Source organism: Spermophilus citellus (genome assembly GCF_964194105.1).
Source record: "Spermophilus citellus genome assembly, chromosome: 11".
Taxonomy (NCBI): domain Eukaryota; kingdom Metazoa; phylum Chordata; class Mammalia; order Rodentia; family Sciuridae; genus Spermophilus; species Spermophilus citellus.
In genome coordinates this window covers 64,091,336-64,107,235 of record NC_138192.1, presented here as the reverse complement: position 1 = coordinate 64,107,235, position 15,900 = coordinate 64,091,336, and the positions used below count along the sequence as shown (strand labels likewise).

Below are 15,900 nucleotides of genomic sequence, written 5' to 3'. Positions count from 1 at the left end.
ACATTTCCCCTCCTAATTTTTAGGTTTAAAATGCAGAAAGTTTCAAGAAGGGGACTAGAAAAAAAGGGGAGAGTATAGTAGAAGAGAGATTATGTTCCTTCAATAAACCAGTAATATCTCTTAAAATAGTAATCTGTAATACCCAATGTGCATGTCAAGTCCTATCCTATGATATTTAAGCCTCCACCCATTATTCAAATATCTCTGCTATATTCTTCTTGATGTTCACATATCCTTTTGATTGAGGGAAGCTGAAAGAGGTAATGGAATGCCAGGCAATGGAATGTCATCCATACTTCCTACATCCTCCTCAAGTATCTTGACTAGATACCATGTAAGCAGTTTAATGATAACATCTCAAACAGCTAGTTTTTACATAACCAGGCCAGTGTCTTTCAGGTAATAACCTACACTAAGATCTCCTGGCTTTTAAGGAATGTGCCTGCCCTGATGACTAAGAGGGGAAAAATGTGTCCACACCTGTGTCCAGATAAAAGCAGCTCTTTGGGAGTGGAAATGTAGTTCAATGGTAGAGTGCCTGTCTAGCATTTGCAATGCCCTGTGTTTGATCCCCAGTACCACAAATCCAACCAACCAAGCAACCCAGCTACTTTTGCCTATAAAAGAATTATTAAGTCCTGATACATGCTAACACTATGGCTGAACCCTGAAAGCATTCATTATGCTAAATGAATAAGATAGATACAAAACAAGAAATATTTTATGATTCTACTTACGTGACATATCTACATTAGGCCAATTCAGAGAGACAGAAAGTAGATCAAAAGTTACCAGGACTGGGAAGGAGTGGGGGGTTACGGCATTTTAAGGGTACAGTTTCTGTGTTGGGTATGAAAAGGTTTTGAAAATACATGGTAGTGATGGTTACACAATAAATGCAACTTAAGTATACACTTAAATAGTCAAAGTGGAAAATTTTTTATCTATTTTAACACATTTTTTTTAAAAGAGGGAAACATTTGTGTCAAATGCACTAAACAGCTGATTATTATAAAATTCTGACTTCAATTTAGTAGGTTTAGTGTAATTAAAAATGTAGATTCCCCCATCCTTGCTTTAAACATTTAAAAAATGTCCTAAATTAGAATAAGTTCCATGAATAATAAGATGTTTAAATTAAATTCAACTCACATTTCTTAGTGTTTTGTGCCAAGCAATAATTAGAGGTTTTAGAGATTCTGCAGAGAGTAATCAGTAGCCCATCTTAAGAAGTACAAAAAACTCTTAAACTAATGCATATTTTCAAGAAAACAGCTAAAAGGAAGGTGAATTCCAATCTGAGGAAGTATATGATAACGTCTCACAATGAGTTGTAGAAAAAGTACATTAGATTTTTGCTATATAATCATGCACAGTTTAGTCAACGAGAAGACTGATACTCCTTTAGCTTATGAAAACAAACGTTTATTGTAAAGATGACATGCTGTGTTATACTGGCATTGGCCTCATGTATCTTGTTTTTACAGTTTCTTGAATGCATCATTTTCTCTCATACTTGATTCAATCTAAGAGCATTTTGTTTATCATGACTAAAGTTCAAGTCCAGCAAGACTCTTGACTAAAAATAAAAAATAAAAGGGCTGGAGATCTATGAACCCAAAATAAGAGTTGTTCTTAATAAGAAAACAAACCAAAACCAAACAATAACAAAAGAAGTGGCAAGCTATTCCACAGGAAATGGACAAGCAAACAGGAGAAAACACACTGATTATAGCTCAGGGGGTAGAGTTCCCCTGGGTTCAATCCTCAGTACCTTACAAAAATAAATAAATAAATGAATATAATCATTCTCAAGAGCCTATAGCTAGCTGAGTGTTGAAAACAATAGTCTAGTATAGTCTAGTCTAACTCCAAAAAGGCAATGTTCTTAAGCAATAAACTTGTATTATATGTTCCTCCACACTCAACATTAACAATCCAATTGCCAGGGTATCAGAAGTTGAATCAAGTTGTTCTTCATTTTGGTAATATATAACATTGCTGGGCCCTTACTCAGTGTCAAGAACCATGCTAAGCACTTTATGTGTAATCTCTTAATGAATCTTAATCACACCAAACAGTAGTGACTAATTAAGCCTATAAGGTTATCATAACACGAAACTACTAAGAGAAGAGGCAGCTACAAAAGAAATGCCTTGTTTCAGAGCCTGGGACTCAGACAAGCTTATAAAGTAGCTATTTCCCCACTCATACTCCTTCAAAGAAAGATTCTGCTTATTCCTTAAGAACCACATTTCAGAAATTTGCAGGAAAACTTTCCAGTGGCAGGCTGGGGATAGAGCTCAGTAGGTAGGGTGCTTGCCTTGCATGCACAAAGCCCTGGGTTTAATCCCCAGCACCACCACCACAAAAAAAAAAAAAAAAAAAAGTTCCCAGTGGGCACCTAATCTCTATCTTGAATGGGTAATTTGACTCCTCCAACAGAATATGAAAATTAATAACACTGCTATCAAACTTCACAACATATCTACCTATGACACAAAGCTATACTTATCAGGCCCTAATCTTACACTTATGTTCATTTATTAATTTCACACCCTACCAGATCACTTCCACTCTGTTCTCTAGTACTCATGATCTAACACCAATAAATTCTTTTAAGAACCAGACTTTTGTGCCTTCTGACTAAAACATCCTCTTTTCTAGTCATTTTTATTCCACAGTCCCTCGTACCTCATAACCAAGAAGTGAGGGCAGATGCTCACTCATCGATATTTTCAAACCTCATTCATCAAATGACTTGCTACTTTCTTTTTTAAAAAATACATTTATTTATTTATTATTATTATTTTTATGTGGCGCTGAGGATTGAACCCTGTGCCTCTCACGTGTGAGGCACTCTACCACTGAGCTACAGCCCCAGCCCCCATTTTCTTCTTTTTTCTTCTTTTTTGGTACTAGAGATTGAACACAGAGCACTACCACTGAGCAACAAATCCAGTCCTTTTCACTTTTTATTTTGAAACAGGGTCTTGCTAAGTTGCTGAGGATGGCTTTGAACTTGAAATCCTTATGCCTCACATTTCCAAGTCTCTGGGATTACAGGTGTGCACCACTGTGCCCAGCTTGCATCTTCCTTATCAACTTATTTTTTGGTTATTTCAACATCCACATAGAATAATTCACTTTGGACTCCATTATGATCCCACCTCAGGTACTCACTTTAAGGTCATACCCTGACCTGCACTACTCCTAGGATCTTCATTTCAAGCATCTTCTCATTTTGCATACCTACAATTTAATCACTCCAGCTCTTTTCAACTTGTCTGGCAGCTCTCTTTAATATCAAGACTCAAAGACATTGACTTTACCATTTTCTATCCACTTCCTGATTTAAATTTACACCACCATACCACAATTATGTGCTTAATGATACCCTTAACACCCTCTGTGATATTTACCAAGTAAAAGACCCAAGCCCAATAAACTCAGTGTCTGTATCCAAGAAACTGCAAAGCTGCTTTTTAAAAAAATGCATGTGTCTCACCTTAAAATGTTATTTAAAATTTGTGTTTCTGTAGCACTGGGGATCAAACCCAGGGCCTTGCACATGTTAGTCAAGCATTCTACCACTGAGTTATATATACCCCCTGCCCTAAAATCATAGTTATGGATACTACTGCTACCTGGAAATCCTACCATATAGACTTAGAATGCTATTTTGCCCACATTTCGAAATCTCCTAACCTGTCTCACAATCAGATAAATAAACGTATTTCTTTAACAAATTAGAAGCAATTATATAGAAAACAATGCATCCTCCCACCAAACCAACAAACTGATGTCTACAATAGCTTTCGGGAAATGAAACATCCCTTCTTTCAAAGGGTAATCATTCAACAATTTGTGCTCTGGATCCCATCTTTCTCTCTTTTTCACAGATTTTCCCCCCTCTCCACTGGATTTTCAAACACATGACTGAAAGTATCCAATCTGAAACACTTACTGTGACCCATTAAGATTCTCTAATTCCTGCTGCTGTCTCCAGTAGCCCTGGCAATAATTTGTTGAAAGAAAGGTCTATATTGCTGTCTGCCCTTTCTAATTTCCTTTTCTCTTTTCAGTCCTGTCTCACTCACTCCAGAGACTGAAGTCACCAAGGATATCCATGTTATCAAAACTAACTGTCATTTCACTATTCTTACTTTACTTGACACCTCAGCAGTACAAGGTTATCATACTGCCCGTAGGCTTGAACAACATAACATTTTCTTAGCTTTCTTCCTATCTAAATAGAGGCTGCTCTTTAAATCTCCTTTGCTCTCAGTAAATATTTGGGTGTCCCAGGGCTCTGTCCTGGGCCTATGTCTCTGATATTTAACTCCTTCACTAGAAGACTATTTAAAATGTTATTTATTTCCTTCTGGTTCCTTAACTGTAACTTTTGAGTATTTCTCCCAAAGTGCCAGGCTTGTCTAGCTAATAGGATACTTGACATTTTTATATGGTCACCTAAAAAGTAGCACAAATACAAATGTCCAAAACAGAACACTTAGTTTCCTGTCCCAAACCTGTTATATTTCTGGCTTCTTTCCAATCCAATTTTACCTCCAAAACCATATCAAAATCTATGAATTTCTATTATCACTGTCACTACTACCACATCTAGATAGCCATCACTAACTCTAGCAAGTGCTATTGTAATAGCTTGCTGGTTGGTCTTCCTGCCTCTACACCTGATCTCCCTAAAATCCATTATTCACAGAGCAACCAAATATAAATAATACCATTTTATTCCTTTCCCCTCAGTGGATTCCCATCATACTTAGCTTTAGAATTTATCTTCAAAAGTCTTGCACAAGGGGCTAGGGCTGTAGCTCAGTGGCAGAGTGTTTGCCCAGTACCTGTGAGGCACTGGATTTGATTACGAGCACCACATAAAAATAAAAATAAAGGTAACTAGTTTCTTCCCTCTAAAAAACAACAACAAAAGCCTCTGCTGACCTCTCACTACTGATGTATCACACCTTCCCCACCATCACTAATTATACACCAGCTATACTGAGCATCATACACTGAAGTCATCCCCATCTTTTAAGTTTTTGTACTAGCTGTTCTGATAAAAATTCCCTTCTCACTCTGGAATAGCTAGTTCCCTCACTGATCAGCTATCAGTTTAAATATCCTCAACTAAGAAAGGTATTCCTTTAATAGCCAATATAAGCACAAGAGCAGGTGCCTAGTTGTTCTTATTTACTAAACGTGCCTGGCTCTGTAACAGTTCTCAATGAACAAATGGACCCTGTGATAGGTATTATCCTAATGTGCTAAGTAATACAACAGCATGAGAAACGAGTTTTTCTCAAAAATACACAGATGGTAAATGGTGAGTATATTTCTTTGATTCAGAAAGATTTTACATGACATAAGGGTCATCAGGAATTGTAAATTTTTTATATATGTATGAAGAAACAGTTGGGTAGCAAAACCATAGAAATATTATTATAAACAAATTTATAAAGCATGACAAGTGCTCTTTTTAAAAAAATGATTATGATACTTTTTGTAAGAGTCTAAATTCAAAATTAGGTAAGTCTAAATTCAACAATTAATAAATTATAACTCTGTTAGCCAAAATGAATACATACGTGTATCTCTTGGAAAAAAATTGGAAACAAAATACATAAAGGGGTAAATCTTACCAGAGTTAATTTTGGCCTGTAACCACTTTTTCATACACTCTTGGTGGACATACTGTAAACTTCCTGTGCACTTGCATGGCTCTATCAGCAAATTAGATGATGATGCAGCTGCCATCTGACAAATTCTACATAAGTCACCTTCTTCTTCTTCAGAGTCCTCTAAAAGAAGGCTAGAAAAGAAGGCACAGTTTCCCAAGACAGAAATAATAATTCATCTTAGTATATCATTCCAATTACATATAATCCTAATCTCTCATTATTATTCTCCTCACACTAAGTGGAAAAAAGTAAAGGACAACAACAACAAAGCAGTGACAAAAAATAAACAGTAATCATAAAAAAATTTCATCGACAATAAAAATTTATAACAAATATTTTAAAGTAAATGAAATAGGGTATTCTACCACTTATCTTTAAGTGATTTAAGTAAATATGTCTTTGGTAGCACAGTTTTAAGTTCCACATTTTTCACAGTCACTTTATATATACTCTTCATTTTTGTCTCTCATCACTCCCCCAAATTTAAGACTATTTCAGTGAATAAACACATATTGACTTGTGCTTTCTCAGTTATATGTTAGCAGAACCACCTATTTTTCAACTGTTAACTTTCTTGTATTACATCATAGTAAAAAATGAATAAGAGGTTAAATTCTCCATTTCCCCACCCCCAGCAATCCTATTGAATATCCCGATTTCTACAAGGGTAGACTTCTAAAGCACAGAACAGTTTCTATTAACATTTGTCAGGTCAACAAATGCTATTTAATTTAGATGTTATTTAATTTACATGCAGAATAGTAGTTTTATAACAACAAAATAACTTTGTTAAAATTCCTATAATAATAGTCTACCTTGACACCAAAGGGCAAATAAACAGATAATACTGAATGCTGAACTGCTACCAAAATACAACCTGAATTGTATAGTCTCCTAATGAATCTGGCAAAAGATTTGTGGAAAGAAATAAGCAGATTTACAACTTTTAGGTAATTTTCATGCCTTAGCTTTATCAGAGAAACAACCACGCATAAATTATTTAGAAAGGTTGAAAATATGGCATTTGTATTACTTTTAACTTTCTAACGTATTAAGTTTATTTTTCACTTAGGAGATCAATTCTTAAAATTCTCATATATAAGGCAAAATGAAAATACAGACACATATTGTGGTAAAATATCCTCAAAGTGCTGCTTTTCAAACTATCTAACAGAAAGGGTACAGGCCTAAAATTTTGTGGCAGAGACATCAGACCTGATTATAAAATGAAATTATAAGAACATTATAATGAAAAACCAAAGCCTGAGGAAGGGGTTAATTTCCCACCCTCAGCCTTTCTCCTCGAAATTATGGGTCCGTATCTACTGGATTGTAAATAGCTATCTTTAGGAGACTGAAATGCAAACATCTCTGTGACAGGCTTCCAAGGCCAGAGATCCAACAGATGCCTATAATTTTTAACTTTCTGAACTGGGAAGAAATGTTCCTACTTAGCTTAATTGCTAGGACAATTAACTGTTGTCTAAACGAATACCTCCAAGACTTAGTTTTTAGAAATACAACTCTTAGGGAAGTAAGCTCAAATTATCTTGAGTTACTGTAGTGGCACCCCCCTCCTCCACAGAAAATCTTAATTAAGTTTCTCCAGAAATCTTTACCATAATTATCTTAGGACTAAAGAATCTCTACAAAAGAGTTCAACGGAGTTGTGCTTCCTATTTCCTCTTGCTCTATCTTATAATAATTAAATTTGGCCACAGGCCTGAAAGAGACCAGCACTCAGATGCTGAACACTTCTTTACTAGTTACTCAGGGTTCAGGGGATTAATTGATTACAGTGAAAGCTATACCCTCTGAACCTGGCTGCAGCCAACTAAACTGTTTCTTGCTACCTTTGGTGTCCTACTTCATCTGTTCCCTACAACATTACTGCTGCCTGTGGTGAAGGCACTTCCCAATAAAACTCACAAGTGCTGTACTGTTTGTTCTACACCTGTGAGCCACTTACCATAAATTCCCTATGCATGGTCTTTGGTCATACAGGCCAAGAATTACAACTCACCAATGTTGTTATGGTTAAGAAATGATGTCAAATTTCCTATAAAAGCCCCTTGTAACCTCAGGTTGCGGCCCAGAACTTCGGAACATTAGCTCATATGAGTCCCTGCCTGGTCTCTTGCTGAGCTGAGGCAACTTCTCCAATTATTTCTCTTTGACTTTGCCTTCTATGTACAATATTGCATTCTAATCAACCTAACCTTGAGGGCAAGAATTATAATAGTTACTACATTCCTCCAGCAGATAGCTCATAGAAGAAGTTATGTAAAAGATTTATTTTGTACAAAAACATTGCAAGACCTGAATTAAAACTGACACTTGCAGGGCACCGTGGCTCATGCCTGTTATCCCAGCGGCTAAGGAGGCTGAAGCAGGAGGATCCTGAGTTCAAAGTCAGCCTCAGCAAAAGCAAGGCACTAATCAACTCAGTGAGACCCTGTCTCTAAATAATATACAACAATAGGGCTGGGATGTCTTATGTCGCTCAGTGGTTGAGTGTCCCTGATTTTAATCCCCCAGTACCCCACCTCCCAAAACAAACAAAAATCCTGACACCTATTAATAAATCTGAATATGCAAAGAATATTCAATATACACTTAAGCTTCAAAAACAAAACAGGTGCAGTGGTGCATTCCTGTAATCCCTGTTATTAGTGAGTCTGAGCAGGATTTCAAAGCCAGCCTTGGCAACTCTGTAAGACCCCATCTCAAAAAAAAAAAAAAAAGGTGGGGAAGAGGTGGCTAGGTATGTAACTCAGTTGTAGTATGCATCTGGGTTTGATCCCAGTAATGGTAAACAAAATAAACTTAGTAAAGACTTACACAGATTTATTATTTCTTGCCAACCCCATTTAATAAAAGTCTAATCAAGAAAGAGGATAAGAGACTAACATTTTTAAAAATCTGTTTGTACCTACATCCTAAATTGGTTAAAAATAACCATTAGATTATTTCTTGATGCAATTTACAACTCCAAGTGCCTACCTCATTATTGTATCCATGTTATTAGAAGTCATATACAATTAAAAAGAATTCTTTCTCTAATTTGTTCTAGCTATACAGCTTAAGATGAATATTCAGATTTACCTCTCTTTTATTTTCTGTAATCTCTCTGGATCTCTTGAAGGTGCACTTTTAGTTTTTTCACTCTTTCCCTCAGCTGAATTCCATCCTGAAGGAATAATATCTACAGTGATCATGACATTGTCGGTCAAATTACTTCCAAGTGCTGGGGGAACTGCAAATCGGAATAAGGAACCAGGAAGAATCCCTGCTATTCCTGTATTTCTTCCACCTTGAGCAGAATCTGATGAGGAGCCACCTGTAGAGGTACTGCTTGATGCTCCAGCTGCTTGTGGTCTGTTGGCAGTAGCCCCAAGAGAATCACTCTGTGCTTCAAGGTGAACTACTTCATTTGATTCTCTTCTGAAAATATGAGATCTAGATGGTATGTCAGAGGTAGTTATCCTTGAAGATTCATCTCTTCCCTCTCGTCTCCTTCTAGAGAACAAAGGTGTGCATCTATTTCTAAGGGAGGAAGATAACCACGGTCCTGTATTTCTACCTTCAGATTCCTGGCTAAAATTTTCTGAATCTGGCTCAGAGCTATGATTCTGGCTGAGTGATGACAAACCCCATCTTCGCCTCAGAAATCGAAATCCTTGAGAACCTTCAGATCCCCTATTATCATTAACTTCAGAAGGTGATGTTGCATTACTACGAGACTGTGAAGTTGTTAGAATTCTTGGAGAAATGTAAGAATTTTCAGAATTCAGGGATCTTGTATTCAAGGAATCCTGACTAGATCTTCGTGAAAAAAATGTAGATGACATGCTAGAAGCTATACGTGACAACAATCTCCTGGTTGTGCGTCTACCTTCATTGTCAGAAGATTCTTGAAATGATCTTTGAGATGAACCAACTCTTTCTGAACTGCTTATGGTTGGGGTTTCATCTCTGCTTGAAGTATAAGAAAATCCAGGATGTGCACTACTTCGAACAGATTCTGATTCTCTTGGAGAAAAATTTGATCTTAAAGAATTTCTGCTGGAGTCCCTATAACTTGGTATTGTTTGATGTTCAGAAGGCAACTGGTGGCTTGTGGATGATGTATTCAACTGTAAAGTGCTCAATGAGTTCTCTTTTGGTCTCGCTCCCTGTGAATATGAAGAAGGAACTCTGTCTTGAACATCTATTTTTGAAAGGAAGGAAAGGTAACCAATTATATGAAATAATATTATTAAACTTGCATTTATTAACTACTACTTGCTAGCAAAATGAAATGCTAAATTTGAGCTGAATACTGCTCTCTTATAACTAGAGAGCTTAACTATCATTAGAGAAAAAACAGTAATGTATTTCTCTTCTTATTCCTACTGGTAAAATAAAGTACCACCATGTCAAGTCAATATTGCAAATTCAAAAGAAAGACTATATCATGAGCTAATGAAAAGAAGTATGAAGGCTAAGCAGTTGAATTTATTATCAGAAACTGATATAATAGAAAAGTCTCCAAAAATCTAAACTGATAAACACAAAAGTTACTTTATGTAAATATTATCACCCTTCTAAATTTATGACAAACCCTGCTAATAGCTAAAATTCCTCTAATTTTGTGTCTTTTAAGTTAATAACAACAGTTTGGATTTCTGATTGCTCATTAGAAAAAAGTTTGTCTTGGAACATTGCTTGGAACTGAAGTAGAACAGACCTCTAGCACCTGCATTTTAAAAAATATATCTTAAATGGAGTTTTGAATTTTTCTTTGTGAAGAACAGTTAGCTATATACCATGTAGGAGAGCTCCATTACTACTGTGCTAAACATAGAGACTCATGAAAGGGCAAACTGTTAGGGATTTAATCTATTTTTGCCCTGTATTTTTACATCCCCCAATCTAGAAGCCATTGATACTGTATTCAAGATCCTTCCACCAAAGCCAAATAAATAAAACAGTGTTTTTATTTGTCTTCAATAAAGCACCCCAGTAAGATTACTTAAAATAACCCAAACTTTTTTTTTTTTAAATGTACTTTCCTCTTCTATGTAAATTGAACTCCACTTCTGTCTGCTATATTTGTCAATTTTGACTACTAGTTTTCCCTTTCAATTACTTGGGGTAAATATTTTAAACGCTTAAATCTAGATAACAGTGATGTAAACTGTGCAGGTCTTTACATCAACTTAATGAAAAGAAGCATACTCAAGTTATACTAAATAATTCGAAATTACAACTTAAAATAGCTGATTTCAACATTTAGCTATTTTAGAATCTAATTAGAAGTAGTTACTTATTAAACTATATATTATAAACAAATTGACTAGAATTATCTAATGATACTTTTTAACATAAGCATTCTTAAAAGGAATAATTTAACCAAACAAAAACTTAAAGGCAGATAAACTCTAAATACTCAAGTAAATTGTTTACATTTTTTAAAGCAAAACAACAAATACAGTACAACAAAATATATTATGTGGTTTGGGGATGTGGTTCAGTGGTAGGGCACTTACTTGCCTGGCATGCTTGATGCCCTGGGTTTGATCCCCAACACCACCCACCCACAAGGAAAGAAACATTATGCTATTTTTTATGAAGTCTACATAAGGACATATGATTCAATTCATTTATTTCTCTGTACTGTTTATAATGACATAAAGAAGAAAACACAATATTATTAAATAAGTTGTACTTAACAACTGTAGTTCATACATACATGATGAAGCTGTGAAATCACCACTTCGGTGACTATAATCCATAAGATTACTAACAGAGGAATCTGTTCTTCTCTCCAAATCTCTCCTCTCTCTCATTAGGTCTGTTCCAAATGAACCAAGTACCAATGATGAAGATCTGGGAACTTGACTATGCCTCCAAGAAGAATCTTAAATTAATTGAAGAAGTTTTATTTTAGAAAAAATTTAAGACTTTTGGTAAGAGTAAATCTTCTGTAATACAGAGGGAGGTTACTGTTAATTATTATGGGAACCCCCACAGGTACCTATTGCAACCAAAATTCAGCAAAACATATCATTCACTAATGAACTAATCAGTTATAACATATTTTTTCTGTCCTACTCATTCTCTTGTTTGTTTTGGTGCTGGGCAATGAACACAAGGCCTTCCACATGCTAAACAATAAACACTTTTAACAGTAAAATTTATCCTTATATATGATATCAGTGTCTCAGTCACCTCCTCCTAAACATATTTTACAATGTAAACATGATAAAAAAATGCTAATCTGCCAAAGATGACAGAAATTCATAATCAATGAAAGTGATGTTGGGAAACTGCCAAAATCAAATCAAAGTCATTTTGACATGCAATTTTAATTACAGATCACAACACAATTTTATCATGGAAAAAAATTTGTTTGGGGAGTACTAGGGATTGAACCCCAAGGCTTCACTCATACTAAGCATACACTGTACCACAGAGCTAATATACCCATCCCAGAAACATTTTTATGGCTACCACATTTGGTTCATTCTTTAGTGTAAGAATTAATGTACTGCAATTATGATCAAAATTTTACTCAATTTCCTTTTAAAGTAAATTAAAAATTAAGTCTCACACCTTGTCTTACTATTTATTGTGAAATTTTGGCTTCCTTTCGTAGTCCCAACAGCCTTAATGAAGGGAAAAAGCTCTAGGTACTTAATGCTGTGCCTTCATATAGCAGAAGAAAAAAACATCTCTGCAACAGTGGTGTTTGTCTACAAAGTTAGGCCAATCTGCTCTTACCCATCACCCATCCTATACAGTACTTTTAATTTTCTTCATATGGCCAGTGTCTTTCACATGGCAGTCCTGCCTATCAAAATAAAAATGAATTGCTTACATTCATTCAATTAGTAATCCATGAGCATTTTGAGAATTTTATCTCCAATTTTGTTATCAAAAGTTTTGTATCCCTCTGACAACAATTTCAGGCACTAACATTTCATTTAGAGAAGTATAAGTGAGGAGAAAACCTTTTTGCTCTCTCAATAACAGATCTCAATTTATACAAGTATGTGTCTAAGAGTACAAAATATCAGACATGGAGTTTTGTGGATAAGTTACCTAATCCCAGTAACTTGCCTAATGCCATTCATCTACTCAGATGGCTAGAATCAGAACTAATTCCTTGAACAGAATTCTTTCTAGGATAGCGCCAACTTCATTTTTTAATTAAAGAGTTTCCAGTTTCCTTATTTTGTTTTATGGTACTGGGATTGAACCTGGGGTATTCCATCACTGAGCTGCTAAGTTGCTGATGTTCTCCCTAAGTTGGTGAAGCTGGCCTTGAACTTGCAATCCTCCTACCATAACCTCCCAAGTTGCTGGGATCACAGGTATGCACCACTACACTGGGCTCAGTTTCCATATTTTCTGAAAATAAACCTCATATACAATGTTTATCATTTCCATAAAATATGCTCAGGAGGTGTTTTCAACATGTATCAATAGTTTTGGCTTTCCTAATAATACTTGAAAAATTAATCTCCCATAAGAACCAGCATATAAATGCATGCCACTTTTAACCAATTACTACTACTACTACTACTACACTTTTAACCTGATTACTACTCTGTTAATATCCTTTATATTGTAGGATATTTGTACCAAATTTAGAAAAACTGCAAAATGAAGAGTTAATTTCAGTTTTAGCACTGACTTAAAGTAAAATTTGCAAACTGCACTACATTTCCAAACCATTATTTTACATGAAAGTCTATCTGCTTATTCCCAAACCCAAGATCAATAAATGGCTTTAGTTCAAAATACCTCTACAGTGACTTTTACAGAAATTGTATAATTCTTACCTGATACTGCATTTAAACCACTTCCAACATTTCTCCCAGCTGAGGTAGATGTACAATTTGTACAGGAAAGTTTAGGTCTTTTTGAATCATGATCCCGTTGTTGATTCTGTGATCTTGAGCGTGCTCCCTGAGTTATCTCAGATTCACTATACCATGCAGATTGAAACGGTGATGCTGATGCTGATGCTGACGTAGACTATTAAGTTCAAAAAGTTTTAAAGAAACAAAACTTGCTTGCATTCAACATTAAATTTAACCTATAATGCTCTAATAAATTCCCAAGGGAAATTTATTCCCACAAGTATCAATTTTCTATCATGTTTTTTTCTTAGCTTTTATTTCCTTCTACCCATGTATCACTTTACTATACAATATAATTGTTATTTTGCTAGTTATAAATCTCATTCACAACAAGTTCTCTTTATAACTGTACATACACACTTGGTTATGAAACAAAGAGCAAAAACTATCATTTTTCGTGGTTAAATATTTCAATCTTCTGAGAAACTTTGTTTCTTCTTCTTAAAGGTAGACAAGAACACCTTTAATAAAGATTTTGACATAAACTAATTATGAATACCCTACTATGAAAATGAGATTTCTAAAGTAATGAAAAATTTACTTATCAGCTACATACACTCACTGCAAGAGTTCCCTCTTAGCAGCTATAAAGATCTGGCTTTGAACCCCAGTAGAAATAAAACAAAACCCCAAAACTTTATTACTGATCTGATTCCCATTGTCAGGAATAGAGTCAGTCAACATTACTTATGATTATGTTAAATAATAAATCCTAGCATTTGGAATTTCTTCACTAGTGAATCAACAAACTAAAATAATATTTAAAAACCCCTAGCTCCTTTTTTTAACATATGTGGATACAAATTAAAACTTGTAACAAATGTTAATCATAATGTACAAACACTCCCAGTTACTTCACTGATTAAGCAGCTCCAAAAGGACATACAATCAATCAACAAGTACATGAAAAAATGCTCACCATCGCTAGCAGTCAGAGAAATGCAAATCAAAACCACCCTAAGATATCATCTCACTCCAGTAAGATTGGCAGCCATTATGAAGTCAAACAACAAAAGTGCTGGCGAGGATGTGGGGAAAAGGGTACACTTGTACATTGTTGGTGGGACTGCAAATTGGTGCAACCAATTTGGAAAGCAGTATGGAGATTTCTTGGAAAGCTGGGAATGGAACCACCATTTGACCCAGCTATTCCCCTTCTGGGTCTATTCCCTAAAGACCTAAAAACAGCATGCTACAGGGACACTGCTACATCGATGTTCATAGCAGTACAATTCACAATAGCAAGACTGTGGAAGCAACCTAGATGCCCTTCAATAGACGAATGGATAAAAAAAATGTGGCATTTATACACAATGGAGTATTACTCTGCATTAAGAAATGACAAAATTATAGAATTTGGAGGGAAATGGATGGCATTAGAGCAGATTATGCTAAGTGAAGCTAGCCAATCCCTAAAAAACAAATGCCAAATGTCTTCTTTGATATAAGGAGAGTAACTAAGAACAGAGTAGGGAAGAAGAGCATGAGAAGATGAATAACATTAAACAGGGATGAGAGGTGGGAGGGACAGGGAGAGAGAAGGGAAATTGCTTGGAAATGGAAGGAGACCCTTAGGGTTATACAAAATTACATACAAGAGGAAGTGAGGGGAAAGGGAAAAATAATACAAGGGGGAGAAATGAATTACAGTAGAGGGGGTAGAGAGAGAGGAGGGGAGGGGGGGGGATAGTAGAGGATAGGAAAGGCAGCAGAATACAACAGACATGAGTATGTCAATATGTAAATCAGTGGAAGTGTAACTGATGTGACTCTACAATCTGTATACAGGGTAAAAATGGGAGTTCATAACCCACTTGAATCAAAGTGTGAAATATGATATATCAAGAACTATGTAATGTTTTGAACAACCAATTTAAAAAAAAAAAAAGTAACTGAACCACAAAAAAAAAAAGCAGCTCCAAAAACAGGCAAGTAAAAAATAAATATAAAAATATAAAATATGTAAATAAATATAAAAATAAGTAAGTAGTATAATAGGAGGTATGCTGAGAGTTTTCAGAAAAAAGCCTGTCTGCTGGAGATAGGGGAGGATTTAGAGGTGGCTGAGGTACTTAGGTGAAAATTGGAGTTTATTGAGCAGGCAAATGAAGGAGGACATTATAGCCAGACAATAAGAAAACATGTCTATAAAGCATTCTATAACAATTCATGGTTCACAATGAAATTTATTAACTTTGCATATATATGGAAAAGTAGAAGATGCAAAGCTAAAAATTCAAGAACATGGAGATATGATTTCATCAATATTTTATGACACTCTTCAGCTT

At 35.3% G+C, this 15,900-nt stretch overlaps 1 protein-coding gene across 2 annotated transcripts in view; it reads right to left on the bottom strand.

Moving 5' to 3' along the window:
* Positions 1–15,900, bottom strand: part of MARCHF7 (membrane associated ring-CH-type finger 7) — a 52,982-nt gene that overhangs the window by 8,793 nt on the left and 28,289 nt on the right. For both annotated transcript variants that reach the window (XR_014018034.1, XM_081261498.1), the window contains exons 3-6: positions 13,532–13,727; positions 11,437–11,604; positions 8,808–9,912; positions 5,664–5,833 (exon numbers count right to left, since the gene is read on the bottom strand). Coding sequence is in view for 1 of the 2 variants with exons in the window: in XM_081261498.1 (XP_081117624.1) it covers positions 5,664–5,833; positions 8,808–9,912; positions 11,437–11,604; positions 13,532–13,727 (1,639 nt within the window). In the remaining variant the exon portion in view is untranslated. The remainder of the gene's footprint in view (positions 1–5,663; positions 5,834–8,807; positions 9,913–11,436; positions 11,605–13,531; positions 13,728–15,900) is intronic.